General features: G+C 43.8%; 1 protein-coding gene across 3 annotated transcripts in view; it reads right to left on the bottom strand.

The window, feature by feature from the left end:
• Positions 1 to 24,607, bottom strand: part of LOC125723187 (WSC domain-containing protein 2-like) — a 64,193-nt gene that overhangs the window by 9,236 nt on the left and 30,350 nt on the right. For all 3 annotated transcript variants that reach the window (XM_048999607.1, XM_048999616.1, XM_048999618.1), the window contains exons 2-7: positions 15,322 to 16,130; positions 7,302 to 7,416; positions 4,245 to 4,429; positions 1,913 to 2,034; positions 1,407 to 1,581; positions 135 to 299 (exon numbers count right to left, since the gene is read on the bottom strand). In XM_048999607.1, coding sequence (XP_048855564.1) covers positions 135 to 299; positions 1,407 to 1,581; positions 1,913 to 2,034; positions 4,245 to 4,429; positions 7,302 to 7,416; positions 15,322 to 15,649 — 1,090 coding nt within the window. In that variant the 5' untranslated portion in view covers positions 15,650 to 16,130. The remainder of the gene's footprint in view (positions 1 to 134; positions 300 to 1,406; positions 1,582 to 1,912; positions 2,035 to 4,244; positions 4,430 to 7,301; positions 7,417 to 15,321; positions 16,131 to 24,607) is intronic.

The raw sequence follows: 24,607 nt of genomic DNA, 5'->3' as shown, positions 1-24,607 counted from the left end.
GTATAATGTACACATCTGCCTTAAGTATACTGATACAAACATGACAACCATAGGATTTAGCTCACATTCTGATGTGACCATTTAGGGTTGCTTAGTTGAGGTAGCATGTGCAGTACTTTGACCAGCAGGCTGACCTTTGTTGTACAGGGATCCATCAAAGTAGTAGCTGCCTGTGTAATAGCCGGTGGCCAGCTCAATGAGGTGACGTGTCCAGGTGTTCCCCGCACCGGGAAAGCTGGCCAGGGCCACAAGCTGCTTGGAACGTTCTGGAAGGAAGCGCCGGTCCATACACCGCTTGTCTGGTATAAATGTGGTGGGTTAGGATAACACAAAATCATTGAACAGATGCTAGAACTCCTACTAAACAACAACGGCAACACTGAGAGCCACTGAGACAGAATCCCCTTCGTGCCACAGCCTGAATGTGCAAAGCCGAGGTCTGAATGCAATCACCTAGCTTTAGGTGTGAAAAAACTGTGTCACCCAACCTGCGGCTAAATTCTGCTGATAAGGGGCCAGGTGATACCGCTGCATAGCTAAAGCTTGGCATTAGATGGATTAACTGTGTACTACATTGCTGAAATATAAGCAACAAGAGTTAGAGAGATAGTGAGATAGATAGTGACAGAAATATCACTAGGTTTATGTGGGTGAGGGGGGTGGTGAGTCTGATTTTGAAAGTCTCATTTTAATGAAAATGCATAAAAATTCAGTGTTTTAATGGATTGGCATAATCTAGGGGTGGTAGAGTGGCAGAGTGGATGGCAGGGTTGCCTCATGCCACTGGCATCAAGGTCTCCGATCCGGCTCGGTGCGTGTTTGCATGTTCTCCCTGTGATTGTCTCCATTTTCCCACAGACCAAAAACATATGCTTTACTGATCCCAAGAGGAAATTTGGTTGCAGAGTGCAACTAAGGGACATAAACTACACAGATACAAAGTCACAATGCAAAAAGATATAAGGGAAACAGTCAAAGCTTCATGTCCCACACCCCCATTTTTGCAAAACTCTGAAGAGGAAACAGATGATGACAAAAAAGTGCGTGCATCAACTTTTTGCATACATGTCACATTTTGGGAAGTGAAAGTGCAGGGTCAGTGACCACTTAGGGTCAATGCACGATAAGTGTATGAAAACTACTAAAATTTCACAGAAAACCATAAAACCCATCCATTCATCCATCCATCCATCCATTTTCCAAATCGCTTATCCTACTGGGTCGCGGGGGGTCCGGAGCCTATCCTGGAAATTTTGGGCACGAGTCAGGGAACAACCCAGGATGGGGGCACACTCACACACCATAAAACCCCCTATGTATAATATTTATATACTTTATATAAAATATGGCAAAATATGCACTTCCTGGCGTGCACACTGGCTTCTCGTCCCCCGGTGAGGTGATACCTTGCACTTGTGTTTGGTAAACCAGAAAATACTCTTCTGTGCCACAGCTCTCGAAATCATCACCCTCGCAGTGGCTCTTGCACAGCTCCTGTTCCTTGAGCTCATGCAGTGTGAAGTGTGATGTGGGATAGCCGCAGAAGCAGCGCTGACCCCCCAGGACTGCCAGAGGCAGTTCCTGTAGGGAGGGGCAGAATGGGTGCAGGAATGAACAGAACCCCAACTCCAGAGACAGCCAGTCCAAAATCCAAGGCTATTGTAATATACAACAAAGAAATACCACGAGGTCCAATAAAGGTCTGTTTATGGGGCAACAAGAAGAACAGATTGGTTCTGATATTCTTATAACAAGAGCCCATTTGCAAAGGTATGAGAATCATGGCTGAATCTAACATGACAGACACTGGCACAGTCCACCAAATCAACGAATACTGAGCTGGCATGCCGTAGGGCACCATGGGAAATGGAAATGGGGTCCAGACTGAGGTGACCTACAAAGCCTCCCTCACCTTCTCTGTGCACAGGTCCACACATTTATCCACGGACATGTTCATAATGACGGCGCTGACAGGCAGGGCGAGGGTCACATCCTTCGGCCTCCAGAAGCAGCCCTTAAAGGTGGCACTTCCATCTACAGAAATGACAGGGACAGAGACACTGCAGTAGGTATTTCTGAGGTCTGCTGATGGCTGTGTGAGGCGTATGGCAGCCTTTCACCTTACTGGGTAACCTGATCAATGGCTGGACAACAAGAAGCGTTAAACTCATGAGCTCAGAAGTAGAATTACCCTTGACAACAGGATCAAATGTCTGTCCTCCTCTTTTGCTATTATTAGGCATTGCTGCATGATTTTTGTGGGTTACATATCTCAAAAGTTGATCATTTCCAGTTTGTCACAGCTACAATTTTTCTGCTAAGTTCCGTCTTACTGCCTTCACAACAGCGAGAGATAGCTGCTGTTTCCTTCCTTTGCTACCACACAGTGCTGTTGCTTCATTTTGTCTGAAAATGAGGGTCAGGTCTAGACCTTTATCCTTTATCCATCCAGTGTCAAAACTACCCTTGTTTTGCTATTACTTTGCAGTGTTGCTTCAATTTTGGGGAGATGTAATCAATTTTAGCAAATAACTACTTTACACAGCAAAGCATCTGCAACAGCAGACTGCTGCTAAAACCACAAAAATGTGTTGTGATTCAAAGAGGAGTGTCACGCTCCGCTGTGAGGGAAGAGGCGAACCCCAATATGCAAGAAAACACTTTATTGCCAAGATCAGATACACCAAAGCAGACAGGGAGAATCCAATAGAATAGTCGGGTTGGTCGCAGAGGGGCAGATGCCGGGAAAGTCAGACCTACATAGAGAGACGGGACGAGAAGATGGAGGGACAGGGAACACGATGAGAGAGGATCAGGAAGGCAGGATGGAGAGGGCAGGCAGGGCAGGACAGGCAAGGCAAGCGGGAGAGACAATAGACAAAGAAATGCTTAGTATACGTCATGGAATTGGCAACAATACTTCCTGTTTTAAATATAACCCGTCAATAGGTGGTCATTGCCTGCTGCTGTGCCGCTCCGCCCCTGTGGGCATGACAAGGAGTTATGAGGCTCTGAACATACATATAGTACTGGAATTACTGAAGTTATACGTTAATCTCACTTTCCTTTAATCTGGTCATTTAAAATGAATAGCCTACACCCGAAGTGTACCCTTTCAAGGGATATTTCCTTTGTCTTGCAAGATGAAGTCCTGTCATTAATAACTTTTTATACTAATGAAACAGAAACTTCTCTTTTCTGGTAGATAAACAGATATAACGTGCTTTGCAAACCTGACCAGTATCATGCCTGAACTTCACTTGCTGTAATGTCTCCCTCCCTGCTTTCGTTGAAGTGGAAAGACCCATATAAGGTTTGAAAGGGGAGCTGCTAAATAAAAACCGCAGAAGCAGAAGGAAACGCCAGCTACTCCAAATGTAATATTTAAGACAGCGTCAGCGTTTACTTCTGCCTCCTTTGCCACACCATCGCAGAAAATGGTAGGGGGACTCCTGAAAACTAAGGATAGTTCCTGCATATTTACGAGACTTTATTATAATACTGTCACCATGCAGACAGGACGTTTATTCTGGCTTTTTCTCATGCTTGAAGGAGAGTCTTCAGTAGACCTGAAAAGCTCCAGTGAGACCCAGGGGCTACTCACTATGGCAACCACCATCATGATGACAGAGCTGGGACTGGCACCGCCGCCTGACTGTGGGACTATGACCTGTTCTGATCTGCTTTGAGTTAGAGCTCTTCTAGATGTAAATCAATGTTACATTTCCCTTCAGGCAGAACTGACACAACCTGGAACCTAGAAAAATGTTTCCTTCATGAACCCATTATAAACACTGTCAATTACTGGCAATGCATACACAGCTACAGGGGATGCGAAGACAGAGACAGTACTCAGACCTTGCATATATGTACCCCAGAGTCAACAAAAGGAAAAGCAACTTAACAATGGATATAATGCAAGATTAACATCAAGGCAGCTCGGTGTAGGACAGGAAAAAAAGTGAAACAGGGCATTTGGGGATAAAACATCTTATATGACAGGATGTATTGCCCAAGCCCTATGCAAATTCACGAAGATCTGAAGTATTGTTTCTTCTGGTTAATTTTACCGGATAACTAAGTCCACGTCTACCTATATACTTTCACACCATTCGGTTTGGCAGCAATGCATTCTGAAGTAAATGCATTCATAAGGTTAGGAATCCTTAATACCTTAAAGAACAGCTCTCGTTTCAACCCATTATAAAACGTTTTTTGTGCACAGAGACGGGGCCAAAACTTACAGCGCTGGACAGATTCCGGAGTCAGCTCCAGGCGGTAGATGGAGAGCCGGTTGGTGCCCCCACAGACAGTGCCCCTCTCTCCTGAACATTCCATGTTGCAGTCACTATTGCTGGCATTGGATGCCTGGATCTTGTGACCACAGTAGCATTCGGCTCCAAACTCCAGTCCTGCATACAAGTAGCCTCTGGAACCATGGGGGGGGGGGGGGGTAGGGGGGGTTGGGCATTAACTTTCTAGAGTTGCCCAGACAACCTCCAAAAGTGCCTGAAAATATTGCTTAGATGACTGAAACACTGCTATTGTAGCATCGGTTAGCTGGCTCCCTTGCAGGGGAGCTCATTTGCATCTCCCAGCATGCACTGCTGAAATTGTACACAGGCTCGCAATCTCGGTCCTAGCTCATCCTAAAGGTGTTTGATAGTGTTGAGGTCAGGGCTCTGTGTGGGTCAAGCCAAATTCACCCAACAATACCTTTATGTACCTTGCTTTGCGCACTGGGGCACAGTCATGCTGGCACAGTAAAGGGCCTTCTCTAACCTTTTTTGGAAAATTGTTTCCAAAATGTCTTGGTATGCTAAAACATTAGCATTGGAACTAAGAGGCCTACTCAACCCCTGAAAAACAATCTCATACCATTATCTGTTCCCAACTAAACCTTACAGCTGGCACAATGCAGTCAGGCAGGCAATATTCTCCTGGCATCCGCCAAAACCCAGAATCATTCACCAGACTGACAGAGAAGCGTGTGTCGTCACTCCAAGGAACATTTCCTGTCAAGGTCTGCACCAGTTTGTCCCAGTCTTTCATGTCTCCTCCCCATTTGGCCAGCAGGTGTCGCTGGCCATCCTGTCCTCCCTGTTGTCAGCTTTTGTGTTTTTCTCCACACCCCGTTGGCTGAATGGCTCAACGAGCTGAGCATGCGGTTTCCTATCAACCTCTCTGTCTGTGTTCAAAACCCACCTCCTCTGTTTTTGTATATTTGTAGATTTTGTTCCCTAGTGTTTCATTTGGGGGCGGCATGGTGGTGCAGTGGTTAGCACTGTTGCCTCACACCTCTGGGAACCAGGTTCGAGTCTCCTTCTAAGTCACATGTGTGCGGAGTTTGCATGTTCTCCCCATGTCGTCGTGGGGTTTCCTCCGGGTACTCCGGTTTCCCCCCACAGTCCAAAGACATGCTGAAGCTAACTAGGAGTTACTAAATTGCCCGTAGGCGTGGGTGTGAAAGTGGATGGTGTGTGAGTGCGCCCTGCGATGGGCTGGCCCCCCATCCTGGGTTGTTCCCTGCCTCATGCCCATTGCTTCCAGGATAGGCTCCGGACCCCCCGCGACCCAATAGGATAAGCGGTTTGGAAGATGGATGGATGGATGGATGGATGGATGGATGGATGGATGTTTCATTTGGATCAGTTTTCTAGTTCCAGTGTTTTGATTTGCATTTGTGTTTTTCTTTTGTGCTCATGGTTGTGTTTTACCTGCCTTTCTTATTTCCCCAGTGTTAGGTTCTGTATCCTTATTTCTGTCAGTTTTAGTTTCCCTGTGACCTACCGGTTTCCTTGAGTTAATAATTAGTGTCACCTGTTTCCTGTCTTCTTGCATCAGTCCTTGTGTGTTTTCCCTGGTTGGTTAATTGTTTCATGTTTCACTCCTGCTGTGTCGTTACCCGGTTTAGTTTCTGTATTTAAGTCCCTGCCTTGGTTCAGTTCCCCAGTGGGTTGTTCTTGTTCTTCTTCTTGCATTTTGTTCCCCGCCTGCCTTCTCCTTGGCGTCCTGACCTTTGTTTTTCCTAATTTTCTTTTTGGTCCCTCGTGGTCCATTTGTTTTGTTGCCTTAGAGTTTCGGTTCTGTAATAAATCCCTTGTGTTCTCGTGAGTTGTCAGTGGATCATCATCTCTTTTCCCCGCCTACATGATGCCCCTCCCCCATGCGAGAACCACCTGAATCCATGACAGTTTCCACTGTTCCAAAGTCCAGTGGTGGCGTGCATCACACCACTCCATCTAATGATTGGTGATGAGAGACTTGCATGCAGCTCTTCGGCCATGGAAGCCCATTCCATCAAGCTCCCGGCACACAATATTTGTGCTGGGGATAATGCCACAGGAAGTTTGGAACTCCGTTGTTATAGAGTCAACAGACGTGGTGACTTTTACGCACTAAGCGCCTCAGCATTCGGCAACTCAGATCTGATACTTTACGTGGTCTGCCACTTTGTAGCTGAGATACTGTTGTTCCTAATGCATCCACTTTGCAATAATATGTCTTACAGTTATCCATAAAGGAAATTCCTTTAACCAACTTATTGCAAAGGTGGCATCCCATGATAGTGCCATGCATGAATTCCCTGAGCTCTTCAGAACGACCAATTCTTTCACAAATGTCTGTAAACCTGACTACATGGCTAGGTGCTTGATTTTATACACCTGTGGCAATGGGTCTTAATAAAATACCTGAATTCAGTGATTAAGAGGTGTGTCTCAATACCTTTGTCCATATAGTGCATATATTCATGCAGCAGTCAGTGGTGGGCTCTGTGAAAAGGGGCTTTGAGAGGGAGGTCAAGGAAACGAAGGACAAAAAAATCCTTCTCATGGCTGGATAACAGGGAATGGAAGGGAGGAAATGAGAGGACTCAAACATCCTCTGCAGAATCTAGAGGATTCTAGAGGAACTTTTCAATGTCTAATTTCTTCCTGGGGCTGCCAGTAGTGGCTACTGGTCTACTGCTTCTGGTCTGAGAGCATCATGGTATGTTCCAACCTTGGGTGGAGGTATGTCAAGGTCACTCAAGAAAAACAATAGCAAGCCTTAGCTTGAATCACAGTATTAAAGAGTGAGAGAAACTCGCTGGGGTCAAAACAAGAACATACCCTTAAGCTTTAAACCCTAGACTGCCGTTGCTAATGTCACACTCCCCCTACGGTTTGATAATCCAATTTGTGATTGTCAGCCTGTGGAGGTGAAAACCACATATTTGGACTCCAGCTTATCCAGTGTCTCCCTAATTAAACCGGTGAGGGTGCATTGTGACATGGGTAGGCCTCGCTGCCTGAGCACACCTTTCAGCACAGTTGTCCTGGCAACGGAAGACAGTCATCTTCCTGTAGTCAAAAAAGGATGCTCCTTTGAGTGTTCTCTTCTGTATGTCATCAGCGTAGCAGCCAATATACTTTGCTGAAAAACACACACAGAAAACAAATTATTACATACCATTTAATTAGAAGCTGTCTAGTTTTTAGTACATATAATGTGAACACTCATGCATGTAATTAATTCTCTAAATCTACACCCAGCACTTAACTACACTAGGTTTTCAACAATTACATCACTGTAACTATCAAAACTGGCATTTGAAGGAGAGCAGTTACTGTGCACTGTGGGACAAAAAAAGTTCACCTGGTGAGGGAATTCTCACTTTGCCTTTTCACCTACTGCACGCTCCGTTATCCGCTCATACAAATGTGGGCACCACTATTCACGCAAATTGTGCCGATAACATTACACTGCAAAATTTCATTCCAGTGGTAATGAGGAAAATTAGTGCTGCAATGAAATATCTGAACCTGAGGTCCATGCCATTAGAAAAAAAAATAGATATATTTTTAAAAAGCTTATTAACCTTAAACAGATATATGAAACATTTTTAGAATTACTTCAGTTTATGAATATGCACACATACATGAATATGTGTTTGATTTATTATGTCCTGCCCATCATGTTCGCCTAACCCTCCTGTCTCTTCCCTCATGTAGTTTTAATGAGCCTTTTGACTACCCAAAGCTTGTTGCCCCTCATTTGTCTTTGTATATAAGTCCTTGTTTGTCTCGTCATCTCCAGTCCAGTCATTACTGTTGCTACTAGGTGTTGATGCCAACATGCATCAAGTACTGAGACCTGGGGCCTCATGTATGACAACATGCGTAGAATTCACACTAAACCATGGCGTACGGACAAAACTAGGAATGTACGTAAGCAAGAAAAAATCCAGATGCATAAAACTGTGTAAGCACAGATGGACGCACATTCCCTTTATAAATCCCAATGAGCGTAAAATTTTACATACGTGAACGAGCCCGCAGCGATCCCCTGAAATACGTTCTCTGAAGGTGCCTTTATAGCATTCGGTGGCTCCGATTACATTGCGAAAACCGGACATCGCTGCAAATTGCGCTTTAATGTTTGGCTGTTCAACCACAGTGTAAGGACATTTTATATATCTGGGTAACAAGCGGATTATGCTGTCCCATACAGCAGGCATGGTGCGACTTGGTGTTGAGTAAATCACCTGACTATGATCCCTGAATACGCGCTCTCTTCTAATTCTTCCATAAGCTACGTCTTCCAATAACGCAAGAGCTGCCATGGCTGCTGTAATAGTTCGGTCATTTTCTGCACCCTTTTATTGTTACAAATTGCATAAAAATCAGGTGTCGTACATTTATAAACAACATACAATTAATGTTGGTGTATTGGATAAATTCAGTGTCATGATTGTGAGTTTAAAAAGGGAAACCACAGTAGCAATGATTTACCACTGGGAGTCGTCCGTTTATAAAACCGAGCAGAAACGTGCGTACGCCATGTGTGGAGCTGCCGTGAGAATGTGCGTAGCGGTACGCCAAGTTTCGTTTTTATACATCTGGACGTGAGCGTGGAAACAGACGTACGCAACATTTTCATGCATACGCACCGTTTATACATGAGGCCCCTGGTGAACATAATGGGGAACCCTCCAGAACAGTCCTTTTGTTACGTGGCTGCATAATTACTGTACGAATTACGGTGTTAGTCAGAGAGACATGGGAAGCACTCCAAAGCCGCGCACCGTATAGCGCTCAGGCCAGGCTCGTGGGCCCATGAAGCAAGACTTCTTTATGGTACAGTGACACTGCTCTCGAGAGTCTCTGCTGTAACAGGAAAGTACACTATATAAGGCACTATTTAAAAATAACCTGGACAGAATGGAAGGGGAGGCTAGGTTAGCAGTAGCAGGGTTAGGGTTATAACAGTCCGCAGGGGTAGGCTGCAAAAAGGTGTGACAGGATAGTGTTACACTGCACTCTGCACTAGCATAAGGCTAAATGCTAAATACCAAGAAGATGACTCTCCAATCATCTTGTCACAGGATTTCAAATGTCATGCTGAGATACTGTGGTAGAGTGCTGATGCCGTTGTCTTTTGAGACCATATCTGAGTTGGGGTCCTGTGTTTGATGGACATGCTAAAACACAGATAGCTAATGCCAACCTTTGCTAAGCCATTCTCCCTTTTTCTTGGTTTTTGATATTCTGTTTTGATATTGTGCCCTGGCTTCACCCTGTTTGCCTCCAAGTGCCCAGACTGCACCCTGCTCACTTCCAGGTGCCCCGTCTTCACCCCTCTTCGTCACCTGGTATCCCATCACCTCCTGCCTCATCTCCTGCCATCACTCTGGTGCCCACCCTTTCTCCTGTCATCACACTAGTGGCCTCCTCGCAGCCTCCTGGCTTGCTACCTCCAGACCAGACTGTAGTGATCTGGAGGATCTACAATGGGACCTTCTGGGCCTTGCCCTGAGCCCTTCCCAGTGGGCCTCAACCTCAGCCAAATGCTTATGTCGATCAGGTTCTAGGTCCCAAGGCAGTTACTGATGTTGGCTAAGGGCAAAGAGAGGGGGTGGCTGTCTCTGTCTCCCATAGAGAGAGACAGGCATACCATCCCTGCTGGCTTCCCAGACTTCCATTCACCAGACGTTACCCAGCCCAGTGACTCTCCTGCTGAGGCCCAGAGGGAAGATCCCACAATGTAGTTCCCTCTAATGCAGTTCCCTGCTCCTACCCTGCAGTCCCCTTGGTGCCTCCTGCTCCTGCCCTGCAGTTCCACTGGCACCCTCTTGCTCCTGCCATGTAATCACCTTGGTGCACTTCTGCTCCTGCCTTGCAGTCCCCTCAGTTCCTCCTGATCCTGCCATGTAATCCTCTCTGCTCCCTCCTGCTCCTGCCTTGCAGTCCCCTCAGTTCCTCCTGATCCTGCCATGTAATCCTCTCTGCTCCCTCCTGCTCCTGCCTTGCAGTCCCCTCAGTTCCTCCTGATCCTGCCATGTAATCCTCTCTGCTCCCTCCTGCTCCTGCCCTGTAGTCCCCTCAGTTCCTCCTGATCCTGCCATGTAATCCTCTCTGCTCCCTCCTGCTCCTGCCCTGTAGTCCCCTCAGTTCCTCCTGATCCTGCCATGTAATCCTCTCTGCCCCCTTCTGCTCTTGCCCTGCAGTCCCCTCGTTGCCCTCCTGCTCCAGCCTCACTGGCCCCTCAGCTCCCTCCAGCACCACTGATCCTCCAAGGCCCATAGTTCCTGCAGTCCAGACGTTCTCCACTTCCCCGGTGAATGTGTCCAGGAGGGTCCATGTTCCATGTCCCTGAAGACTCTCTGAACGCCCCCCATTTTCATTCTTCATGCCCCAGTCCCTGTACAAGTGCCCTGTCCTGCCTTTATTTTACACTGGTGTGTCTCTTATTACCCTCTCTGGTGTTTCCTTCTTCGTCTTTGTTGTTCCCCTTCTTGTCTGTTCTGGTGTGGCATGTTCTGTCTGTCCTGTATTATAACAGCAGATGACAGCCCTAGCAGTAGTTCTGCAGCTGCCCCAATACACAATACACCATAATGGGTCAATTAAGAGTTGACTGGGACACACTCGACTGTTTAGACCATCAACAACCTGGCTACTGTGAGACAAGACATTAATCTTGTCTTCCAACATAGTTTTGTTTCTGCTTTGGGACAGTGAGCAAGGCCCAGAGTTTAAAGTGCTGTTTTAACAACAATGCAGTTCTCAAATCCACAACACAAAGCTTAAAAGGAAGCACACTGCCGTGAGAACAGGTCTACCTCATTGTTTTCTAACATCTGCATGCATGAACATGTTTGAATATGCAAAGGGATAGGTAAGCTGTTGTGACTGAAATAAAACTGCATCACCTTTGTGTCACGCTCGGTCGTTGGGCGGGTGACCGCGCTGGCTGGCGAGCGAGCAGGAAGTAGGCGAGCAGGCAGAAGTAGGGTGAACGGGGATTTATTAAACAAACCGGGAGCAGGGAACATCACACGACGACTAACATCAGCCCACATCAACCAACAGCAACTAACATCAATGACCGACAAGGGGAACAGGCAGGACCAGGACTTAAGTAAGACAGGACTAATCAAAGAAGAACATGTGGGTAACCAGGGGGCGTGGCACACATGAGGAGCGGACGGGTCGGGCGTCACACTTTGTACTCACATCCTCGCATGGAGCAGCACTGAGCAGAATTTCAGCTACCAATCATGAGAATAATGCTCTGAATTCACCAGCCCTGCAACTCTGGCAGCCACATTAATATTGGGTACTAATAAAATTAGCCCAGAGGAAGTGATTCTTGGGAGAAAATATGGATAGCAGGGTAGTTTTACACAAATAAAATAACTTCTGACTACGGCAGTAACTCCATATTCAGTCATAGGCAGCCAAAGTGAATATATGATATGATGCCATTAAATATTGAAGGGCTGGATAATCCTCCAGCACTGAAGCTACACCACCATCACAAGGGCAAAGGTATTAAATTCAATCCCAAGATAATTCAACTCCAGTACAGAAAAGTTTCTGGCATGTCATGGAAATTTCCCTGGAGAAAAAGCACAGCACCTGACCAGATGGATCTGAACAAAGTCTTCATACGGGTGCAGGTTCAACATCTCAGGAAGCAAAACACCCCGATGACCACTGGCATCACACATTAACACAATTTCAGAGGGGTGACTCAGTATTTGATAATACAGAGGTAGAATTTCTGACAGCTGCAACTACACTGTTATAAATAAGCCCTTTATGGTGGCTTCTTTCATCTCTATTGTCACATGGTGTGTTTAGATTGTGAGCAATAACAATACTGAGCCACAATTATACTTGAAGCGCATGTTGCTATGTTCCTATGTCCTAACCGCCTGTTCACATGGTTCTTAACTCAGCACTTTCCTGCACCCCACAAACCGCATACAGAACATCCACTGGGGGGGTGGTGCATGGTTTAGGAATGCACTCACGAAAAGAAAAATAGGAGCCCGCCTTTTCATGGTTGCTTGATGGCTGTATGTCTTCCATCCTCCATATCATTCAGAATCAGAATCATTTATTTATTGCCAAGAACTTTTACATACAGGGAATTTACTTTGGATGTTGGTCAAAACAATCAAGGATAATATAACAATGTACATCCATCCATTTTCCAAACCGCTTATCCTACTGGGTCGCGGGGGGTCTGGAGCCTATCCCGGAAGCAATGGGCACGAGGTAGGGAACAACTCTAGATGGGGGGCCAGCCCATCGCAGGGCACACTCACACACCAGTCACTCACACATGCACACCTACGGGCAATTTAGTAACTCCAATTAGCCTCAGGATGTTTTTGGACTGTGGGGGGAAACCGGAGTACCCGGAGGAAACCCCACGATGACATGGGGAGAACATGCAAACTCCGCACACATGTGACCCAGGCGGAGACTCGAACCCTACTACATTGTAGTAGTACTACATTATGTACATTGTACTAACAATGTACATAAAAATAAAATTAAGTAATATGACTTATGTAGATAGTGTGCATGATGTAATAGAGCAGCAGGTGGCAGGACCTTGTCAAACAAGCACTCATCATCTGACGTCCCCACGAAGTGCAGAGGGATTTTTGCAGAAAATATTAAACGCTGTAGACCTGTTGGCCCACAGACCATTGCCAAGACATGGCACATTAGTTTCATTTTTTGTGTGGGTCAGACACTACAGCAGATAATAATGTTCACTGTACCAAAAAGGATAAGTAGGATTCTGCTACAAAATTCATAATCGTTCAGTTAATTCACAGTGTGTACATTATGTAAGCCCAGCAATGCAGAATACCTTGCTAATGAGGGCATTTAATACTTGAACCATCTAAGTGATTTGACCTGACTGATGACTTCTCCACCATAATACCACCCATGTAGCTAAATTGTTATGCTAACTTTTTAACTGCTGTAGAGAACTAAGACTGGAAAAGGGAAGAAGCACGAAAAGGAAGCCATAAACAAGCAGAGAAGAAAGGGAGAGACGCTTCACTGAGGAAGAAGGGAATTCAATTGGAATCCATCTCTGCCTGCTTGTCCATGGCAACACAATCTTTGCATCTTGATAACAGCTGAGTAATTGGCATATTGACATTGTTATCTGTTGAAAAACAGTACACACAATAAAAATAATGCCTATATTAATCCACATTCTCTAGCATAATTAGTAAACTACTATCAGCCTAATAATTATAACACACTTCCTCCTACTTTTAAACCAGTTAAAACTAGTTTTGAACCATATCATCCTAGCTAATTATGATAATGCAAAAGTCTAAGACACAATTCCCACCCTAGGTTCAGAAGAGCAAGGAAAGGGTCATACAGGGACAGTGAGCTTCAGGTCCCAGGGACCGAGCAAGTAGAAGGACCAACCAAGCAGGGTGTCCATTTCACACTTAAATGCAACCCTTTTTCGATTTGTGAGACCATGTTAATGAAGTTAAAACCGCATGGTGGTTTAAGGTTCCCGTTTCACTGAAACCACCAGAGATCCTAATGGCAGAGAGGAATCAATTTTTGCCTTCCATTAGTCAAAGACACGTCACTCGCGAAATCCTTGGGAGAGTTCATCACAGCAGGGGCCCTCAGCATTTGTAAGTAGGTTGTCAGTTGCTCATTTGGGTTGGGTTGAAAGATGATATTGCTGGAAGGCAGTAGATTCACTCATACAGAACAGATCCACGAGGCATCTTCGGGCCACACCAGACATCAAAGGAAATGAGGGAGAGGACATTTGCAGAAAAGATGTAACAGAGAAGAAGGAATATGATGTAACAAACTGCAGTAGATGTTTCTGGGATTGGTTAGAATCCTAAGATTAGCCTAACAACATCTGGTGAGTTTTATTCTCCAGCTTCGCATAGCTATAACAGAAACAGAAAGGCACACATGCTCTCAGGACAGTCTAACAGGTTTCAGTACCAGGAATAAAAGCCTTAGATGCTGCATTGTTCCAGTTTCAGGAAACCCAAGAATTAAAACACTGTGTAATTAGCGACGCCCTGGAATCAGTGGAGGTTCTGCCCTCTGGGTCAGTTGAACGTGTATGAGGCGAGGTAGCTGGGAAATGTCAGGGAGAAATTCCCCCTTTTCTTGCCACATATATATATATATATATATATATATATATATATATATATATATATATATATATATAAATCAACCTGTTTCTTTTACTTCAGACTGACTAGCTCATCAAAATCAGGGAATAAAAATAAATGACTACCTAAGTTTCTTTCTGTTGTACTGAACATGTCATTAGCTAACATTGGTTTAAGCTCTGAGGGAATACGGAAGTGTTACTGGATAGCTAGGGAATGCCCCAACTGACTCATGTCCCAAGGTAACCAGCGAGGGGGGGGGGGGGTAATTTCTTAGACTATGAGCCCCTTTGACATTTCTGGCCAATTGGGTTAAGCTCATTCGCACTTCAGCCTTCTCACACAAAAGTAGGATCCTTCACTACTATCAAACCACAAATCAACGTGGTCTAAATCTTCTTAGTCTACCAGCATGTCAATGAGGAGGACGATCTGTTAATGAGAGGGGCAATTACAGCTCCCGAGTATCTGATTTATTACTGAAAAGTGAGGTGACTTCAGATAATTCTCATTTTTAAGGTTCATTAGTTTTCCTGGGTGAGGAAAATTCAATACTGACCAGTGGTGGCAGCAGTGAGGTGCATATAACAACTGTAACAGTAGAACCACTGCATTTAATGACCAGATAATACGGAGATCTCACAAGGGCTTAATTCTATCACGGACCATTTGTTCTGTTTGGGCGCCTTGGAACAACCTGTCCCCAGCCCTGTGTGAGGAAGATATCAGCTAGCATGCGATTCTATAAATAAGCTCTTATCAGAAATGCTACTATTTGGTGCCGAATTCCCATCTTGCAGAAAAGATTTGAGTTTTTTTACTCTTTGACTTTGATCTTGACCCTCAGTGTCACTCACCCCGGGCATCATCAGACTCTTTGATGGTCCGCGCCTTGAGGTCAGGGTTCCTGCTCTCGGTGTGGTCGCTCCCTCTCTCATGCACCGTGCTATTCTTCATCGAGGAAACAGCCGTGAGCCTGGTCTTCCCATGGGTGCCCTTGCCAACCCCGCCGGCAGATCCGCGGGCCACATTCCATGCCACGTTTGGCTGGGCAGCGTTATCGTTTGTGAAGACCGCATGGAGGAAGACCAGGCTACCTGCCGTCAGGTATAGGAGGAAGAAGGTGAAGAAGCGCCCAGGCTTCCTGTGGAAGCAACGCTGCAGCCTGCGCAGGAGCCGCGCCATCCTGGGTACCGCCTGGGCGCACAACAGCTGCGGAATTACAAACAAACAAAAAAATGCAGACGAAAAAGGAGCAAAACAGCCAAATCCCTAAAGAAAACTTAGAATCCTCAGCTCTCCACAGTTCAGGTGGGGTAAAAGTAGAGATGTGGAACAGTCCTGTCCCTCCCCCCACCTCCCCCAGGTGGAGAGCGCATCCAGATTCTGGCCACACCAGTATTCAGCCTGTCTATTTAAGTTCGGGCCACAAGCCCGGAAGCCGGCGCCGATGGAGAGGCCATGTCCTGAAAGATGATCGCTGGGGGGGGCAGTCTGCCACCCCCCAGACACCAGCCTGTGGATGTGCAACAGGTGTGTTTATTTTTTTTCTCTATCCTCCTCTGTCCCTCCAGAGAGATGGGAAGAGCTCTGTCTTCGCTGGCCAATGAGGCACCAGGCCTGCCTGTTCGCTGCGTTGCCTCTGGTCATTCACAGACACCAGTGCCTGAAAGTGAGAGAAACGTGTTAGACCACATGAGTCCTCTCCCCTCAACCTAGGCAAACAATACGAAGCCAGTATCCAAACCGCAGAAGCAATGAAACTCAAAAGGTTGATCATGACAGACTAGAATGTGCATGATCTTTAAATAAACAATTGTTGTAATCACCTTTCACACTTTGGTCAGATATATGTTAATATATATAATATAGCCCTGGAACATATTAACATTATTGTGCTACTTCAGATGGTATTTTCACCACTAAAAAAAATTTAAAATAGGCCCCTTACTTGGCCCAACAACTTTCACCTGCCTGTACTGTCAGTGGTATAAAAAGGAAAAGGGGATGTGGTTTCGGGGTCACAAGGGCTTATTAATAACAAAAACATAGAAAGCAACCACCAGCCGGAAACTAACTCAAAGGGAAAGACACCTGCTCGCTGGGGCGTAGCTGGCTTGAGGGTGGACCAATGGCAGCCGCTTAGAGCTCGGCGGCTGTGAGGCAGCGCGTGCTATGCAGGTTGTCACGCTATGGACAGGCAGGAGTTTGGCTTGGAGGGAGTGGAGCCAGTACAGAAGCTGGAACCTTGAAAAGACAGCAAGTGGCTCAGTGGGCTAAGTCTCTGTGCTGGTGATCAGAAGAATGACGTGTGAGACCCGGCCTTTGCAGAACAGCCTCATGTCTATGAGTGTCTCGTCGGCGACGCAGTGTACTTTTTGCGTCTATTTCAGTTTATATCTCGCTGAAATCTTCATGTAGAATCATAAAAAGCGCTGACTAAATCCGTAATCTGTCTTCTTTTCAAAACGTCCATTGTCAGAAGTATTAAAGTTTTCAAAATTAGGTGAAATCGGCAAAAAATTAAACCATGTCACCTTTGTTTGTTTTACCTGCATCGGGGACGTGTAGTGCCGCCCTTACCTGAAGATCGCTATTCGCATTATAAATAGCCGCATTAATGCATATTCAAATCGCATTTGGATGGTAATTAGATGAACAACGCAACGGTGAAACGCGATCCAGATACATCCCCATCAGGGCTATAAAAGGAGGGGGGGGGGGGTGTGTGGCCAGGTGTGAATGGCTCATGCATACACATGAGAGCTCCTACATATTCAATGGAAGGAGCCCAGAAATAGTGACATGAGTTAGGTTTTACTTATTTATTTATCCAACTGAATGTTGCAACTACACCATTTAGTCATCTTCATGTACCCAAGACTTTGGTAATCAGATATCTGGGATCAAAACAAACTGCCACCATTGCTTACTATGTACTTTTATAATGTTTCTGCAAGTGTTCCAAACTGCATTTTGCAATGTCTATACTTTGATGTCAAATTACAAACTTAACAAAAATCTGACATATTTACAATATACATTAAAATAAAGATGAGTGTAATGGCAAAACAAATATATAAGAAATAATTTATTTGCCATGAATTAAGTTTATGATATCTGAAGAAATGTGTGATCAAGCTGCAGTCAGTGAAAGTGTGTTTCCTACCCCAAGACCCCAGAGGGTTAAGTAAGGCCCTTAGTCCCCAACTCCATGTTAGCTGCATGTTAGGTGCATGTTAGCTGCACGTTAGCTGACCATGCGCTATGATCCCCACATTATGGAGAGCAAGGTGAGCTCAGCGAAGACAAGCTGAATAAAATTACTTACTTCAAGGACATTACATGATATCCATAACTTACAATCTGTCATGAACATATGGAGAAAGATTACTGGGACTTTTGAAGACTATAAATAAGAATAGAAACAAAGAAATTTGCATTCTTAGTGGTTATATGCATATACGATGTTACACATGCAAAACTGAGGTGGCACTGACGTGCAAAAATAAAAACCTGCAGCCCTAAGGTGAAACCTGTGGTCCTGAGGTGCAGATGCAACAAACGCAAAAACCTGCAGCTTAGAAGTGCAACAAACAAAAAGAAAATGCCTGATTTCACATTTTCTTTTTGTTTTTTGTGTTTGTATGTAAAAACAAATCTCATCTCAGACATGATTAAAGGTTGTTAACCTTTATAAATTAGATTATGGTTATAAGAAAGATTAAGATCTATTTCTAAATACCATTGAGCACAATCAATGTGCTCAGTTAAGGTATATAAATATTGAATAAGTGTGGAGCAATTGAAAATTTTCCTGGAAGCAGATCAGAATCAGTATACTACTCCAGCACATACCTAAATCAACTCGGAAATGTTTGCGAGAACACAAAGTCAAGGTGTTGTAATGACTATCTCAGGCTCTAAATTTGAAGCCCACTGAGAACCTATGGTGTGAATTCACAAGTAACAGCCTATAATATATATAATAAAAATTATATGTTATTATAATGTAATAATTATAACGTATTATAATGTGATATGCCAGTAATTTTTCCATTCTTAATGTAATAAAAGTCAATAATGTTATAACTTACCAATAACATAATAAAAATTCTAATCAACTGTTCTTGCATTATGTTATAAAGTTATTACATTATTGGCTGGTTATCCTGTTAATAGTAAAAGGACACAAGAGTGCAGCTCCTCCTGTCACTCAAACCTGCAACATCCTGACTGCATACTCAGCTCCAAGGAGATTTTTCAACTGATAGTGGTAAATAAGTGGGCCTTTGGTAATGCAGAATGTGGTTCAGGGCATTCAAATTCAAAATGGAAACCAGGCACCATTACAGATAAGGGAATTGAGTTTCCCCACAGTTCAATTTTCCACATAAGAAAGCATTGAAATTCAATTCATTCGTTCACAAGCCTAGCAAATAATAATGGCTGTTAATTAATTTTCCGGTTTTTATAGTGAAAACTTTAAAGAAAAACATAATATAGTGCGGCAACGGGCGGACCGAAGCATTATGGGAGCAGAGAGAGACACGGAGACTTGCTTGCCGGGGAAACCACGCTCTTTATTAACAGTCCTGTTGTACACCCTTGTATTGTTGTTGTTGTTGTTAATGTTAATGGTTGCGTTTCCCTATTGTCGCGTGTGTCAAAATAATTTGAGTCAAAAGATTCGGCCTTCTTCCCCTACCCAGTAAGTTTGGGAAATTTAGTCGAAAACTAGCATAAACCTAAATATGCACAAAAGAGCACCATGTAGTGGACAGTGGAGACTGTTATATTTTAAAACTAGGTAGTTTATTTTCTAATTTTCTAATAATATTTCCTAAATACTGTGGATGAAGTTGCAGGTCAAATGAAACCTCAATGTCAGCGCAGTGCATTTTGGATAAACAGAGGCAGCTGACAGTGAATCAGGCAAAAGGAGAACCATACAGCTCTTAAAGGGAACAGGACATGTGTTTATGCTGCTCTTCTCTGCATTGTGTCATCGCAGATTGCATGATTGGCAGTTCCGCAATGGTAGCACTATTGGGAAATGCATGGTTTTAGGGCAAAATTAACAAGGTTAACACAGAACAGCCAACTTTCCTCTGTTTCATACACACAATACCTCCTTTTGTCTTTAAACTTACTCGGGTTTCAATAAGTGCAATTGTGGAGGATAAACTCTTTTATCTGCTGGCTAATTAAGTTATCCACCACTCTTCCAATGAATAATCCTCACTAATCCACTCTGTCTTCACTCTTGAAATAAAACAGACTTTCTGGGCACATCCATTTTCTTCTCTGTTTGCCATGCACACCATCTTTGTATTAGCAAATGGGGTAATAGCCCCACTAATCACATAGTGTCAGCCATTTTCATGGCTCTATAAAAGCCACCTTTGTTCTCAAGTGGCACCAGTGCCCTAAACAGACAAGCACTCTGGCTCAAGAGACAGAAGGAAAGATTTTATTTCCATTACCACATGTAGGATCAGGTGTCCACAAGATGTCTCTCACAGTGAGACTAGTCACTTAGTAAACCCCAAAATTACCCCATTATGCTAGATATCTTTGAACTGTAGGAGGAAACTCCACTCACAAAAAATAGAGCGGGATTCAAACTCACAGTCGAGAAGGTGTGAGGCTACTGTGCCCACCCACAAATAAGCGGAACATTTAATCTAAGCACAATTATTTTCACAAACAGATGTGGCCACACAACTGCACAATCAATCTAAAAGCACATTCAGGTGTCCACAGGAGTAATCTCAGAAGGTTATCTGGAGACTATCTGTCAAGGAAGACAGTGTTCTTTCAGTTTAGTGTTGCTTTGTGCCTGTGAAGCTGTCAATCAACAACAGTTAAGCACCGGTTAAGCCTTTTGTGTACTATAATCTATGCACAGCTTATCCGGAGCAGAAGTTGCCATATAGCCTAATACAGGAACTCAGCACATAAGGAAATTACGTAAAGAGTACCCCTGGGATCTCCACTCATATGGTCTCACTACACATTGTAGTCTCAGGATCACACAGTCTTACTACACGTTGTAGTATTCAGTTTACCCTTAAAATCTCTTTCCATAGAAACATTTCATCAAGGGCTCAGTTTCCCACATGAACCATGAATGGCTTTATACTGTTCAAGCCTTAAAAGTGAGTGTTTTAATTTTTATCCATTATAGTTTAAAAACCAGGATAGGAGTATGTCTGCAACAAAGTGTCAGCTATGGACTTTAGCCTTGTCTCCCATAGACTATGTTGTCGTCAATGATTTACATCCTGCACTGACTGACACATTGTTTGAGATGAGTGTACCTGACCGAACAGCTGATTGTAAACATGTCAAGCGAAATGGCAGGCCTGGTCAGTCAGGAATTAAACACACATGCATGTGGGGAAAAGGATACTCCATCTTTACATGCACTTGGGTGCAAACAGAGGTCAGACAGCTTCACTGCATGACTGGAAAGACTTTTATTTCTTAACTTATAATTCCATTATAATCACTGATATGCACTGAAGTGCATTTTTGTACTGGTTTTGAATGCAGTGTGTCAGTGTAACATTTACCCAGCAGTGCCATCCTGTCTGGGGTTTACCACAGCCCTGCGCTGACAGGACAGGTTGCAGGTCCCCTGAGACTCTGAAGAGGATAAACGGTTGGAAAATGGTTGAAAAGGTAGATGGATACATGTAACAAAATATTTCTGAACAATCCAACAGATATTAAAAACTGTTATCCTATCCTATACTGTAAAAATACTGAATAATACTAGTATTTCTATACTACCACAGCTAAATTTCCACTTAATACTGCTGACTTTGTTTCAGGAAAGTAATGTTATGAGTTATGATGACTTGGGCCCCTTAAACATGGCACTTAACCCAAAACGCTCCAGGGCAGCTGCACATTGACATACCCAAACATGCTCTCCTTATATACAGATGTGGACACATTTGTTGGTACCCTTCCACAAGAATGAAAAACCAAAGAAATAATTTGAAATTGACAAAAGTTTAATGGCATCCCTTGTTGTTTATTTCATATTAACACAAATCAGACTTTGTTTTTGATTATCGATTCAGCTGAATATTTTATATCATTAAACAAATGAAAATGGCATGAATAAAAAAGATGGTATCTTTAATTTATAACTTTGTGGCACCACCTTTTGCAGCAATCACTGCCAACAAGCGATCTCAGTACTTCACAGTGAGACGTCTGCATTTGCCAGCAGGTAGTTTGGCCCCCCCATCCAGGGTTGTTCCCTGTCTCATGCCCATTGCTTCCGGGATAGGCTTCGGACCCCCCGCAACCCAGTAGGATAAGTGGTTTGGAAAATGGATGGATGGATGGATGGATGGATGGATGGATGGATGGATAGTTTGGCCCACTCTTCCTGAGCAAATTGCTAAAGCTGCCTCAGGTTTTGAAGGATGGCGTCTCCAAACTGCAATTTTCGTGTCTTTCCATAGATGTTCAATACGATTAAGATCTGGGCTCATGGAGGCCATTTAAGAATAGTCCAGTGTTTTTTTCTCTTTTCTCAGCCATTCTTTTATGCTTTTAGCTGTATGTATTGGCTCATTATCCTGTTGGAGGACCCATGACCTGCGACTGAGGCTGAGCTCTCTGACACCGGGCAGTATGTTTCACTCCAGGACGCCTTGGTAGTCTTTAGACTTCATCGTGTCCTTCACAGATTCAAGGTTCCCTGTGCCAGATGCAGCAGAGCAGCCCCAAAACAAAACCGAGCCCCGTCCATGTTTCGTAGTAGGTACTGCATGGTGTCCTTTTGTTTCAAAGATTCAGTTTTCCTTCTGTAAACACAGAGCTGATGTGACTGGCCAAACAGCTCCAGTTTTGTCTCATCAGTCCAAAGCACATTCTCATGGAAACTTTGTGGCTTGTTAACATGCATTTTGGTGATTCCACCCTGATTCCACTACTTCTGTCAGTAGTGGAGCCCTCCTGGGTCTTCTTCCATGGAGCCCATTATTGTTCAAAATGCAATGGGTGGTACAGTATGATCAGAAAGTGACGCACCTTGACCTTGGAGCTCAGCTTGAATGGTTTTGGACGGTTTCCTTGGCTCTTTTCCTACCATCCACACTATCCTTCTGACCACCTGGGGTTGCATTTCCTCTTGCCTCCACGTCCTGGGAGGTTGGCTACAGTCCCATGAACCTTATAGTTTTTAGGCAAATGTTATAGAAACCTAATAGATTTAGGCAAATGTTAATTCCCTTTCTCAGACAGCACAAAAATAGCGCTATGATATTGGATGTTACATGGACCGTGATAAATGCAAATGCAGATCGCAGTATTGATAAAAAAAAAAAAAAGAAAACATTTTTTAACTTGGATTTTATGCATTTGGTGGCGTGTTCTTTATGCTACGGTAGTTTATGCAGCATCACAATGTATCATGTCATAACCCGTGTCATGATGCACATCGCATTGCCAGATTCTTGTCAAAACACAGCCCTACTTTTTTATTTTCTTTTATCGCATGAAAAAGTTAATAGCCGTCTAGAGTTTTTAGTTTTATTATTTTTTGTACTTTTCAGTTACCTTCTTGCATTTGTGAAATGCCTCATGTGCCACATCAAACTGTGTTGCTGGATGGACATTCCCCAGCCCCGCTTTAGAGCATAGTAATTGTATTGTTTGATTATTGCAAGCAACAAGCAACCCCAGATATATGGACTGCAAACAGATGTAAAGGCAATCAAAAACAATTTCAGAAAGGCCCTTTTGTTTGAAGGCACAAGCAGCCACAGTACCTACAGTTCAGAGACAATTGAAATAGATCCATTGATGTCCGTTTGACTGTTCTCCAAGGCCCTGGAAAAGAAGCGAGATTGTTTCGCTGCCCACTCCTTCCCTCAAGTGCCTTGGTGACAGACAAACTGCAGACAATAAGGCTTCAAGCCCTATTAAATATCTTCTTCAAAGACGCGATTACAGTATCTTCTGAAAGGAGAAGCTCCAGTATTGCCAGTATTATTAAAACGCTCCTGTTTCTACCTAGTCTTTATGCTGTGGAAAACCTTCTGTTTCATTTAACTAAATAGCACCTTTCACCACTATTTTTCCTCTTGTGTAAGTATTGTTCACACAGCACATATCACGTATATGTTTCTGTTCAGAACTAAAAACTTCCTCTCCCAAAACATCACCTTTGTTTTATGTTATTTTATTTTTGGCGTAGCTTTACTTTCTTAACAAAGCATTCACTGCCAAGAAAAAAAGCCCCATTAAACAAGCAGAACTAAGGGCACATGGGCACTTCTTTGGACTGAGATTAAAATCCCAGTGTGTGCTGATGTAAGAGGTTGGTCAGGAGAACGCCTAGTAGGCCCGAGTTGAGGATGACCCATAATTCTTTGCTGCTTTGGTCTATACTCCGGGTTGCCAACTTTGGTCAGATGACTGATTTTCAATTCGAGACAAGTCTGCACACACATGCACATACATTTACACACATGTAACAATTTTCTTACGTTGTAAATAGTCTGTAGGGTTTGCAAACTACCCATACACTATTGATGTAAGTGATTTTAGGTTAATAATGGAGTAATATATATTTTCTGTAAGATTTCTTGCATGATTGTGAGAGTCTGAGAGGGTCACGTCAGATGAGTAAGAGTTGGCAACCATGATATACTGTATTCTTCCTGAGGTGAGGCTCAAGTAGGATCGTTGCCCATCGCTAAAGTCTCCTTCCTGTAGTTTTATTTTATTAGGGAAATGTTTTTCAGAGCCTTCACAGGATTCAGACATTCTTCAATATTTCTGTAAAGTAAGATTAATCTTTTTTTAAGTTTAATGGCATTTGGATCCCATATCTTTAAGTAGTTAGTACCATGGTTACCGATTCTAACTAGATAATTCCTGTGATCATCACTTTTGGATCATTCGAAATTCCAGTCTTACTGACAAGCAAAAGTGAATTCATAGAGTTATTATTGGGCACCACAGACTCATCGGTGAAATCAGGGCCCTTATGATTTCAATGATACAGAAAATGCAGACGGAATCATGTAATCGAGGTCTGACAATGGTATTTACTTATAAATGTGTAATCTTGCAGAATTTGCAGATTTTGTGTTCACATTACATTACAATGTT

Source organism: Brienomyrus brachyistius, chromosome 2 (genome assembly GCF_023856365.1).
Source record: "Brienomyrus brachyistius isolate T26 chromosome 2, BBRACH_0.4, whole genome shotgun sequence".
Taxonomy (NCBI): domain Eukaryota; kingdom Metazoa; phylum Chordata; class Actinopteri; order Osteoglossiformes; family Mormyridae; genus Brienomyrus; species Brienomyrus brachyistius.
Note: the sequence above shows the minus strand (reverse complement) of the source record. Positions and strands in the feature narration are given on the sequence as shown.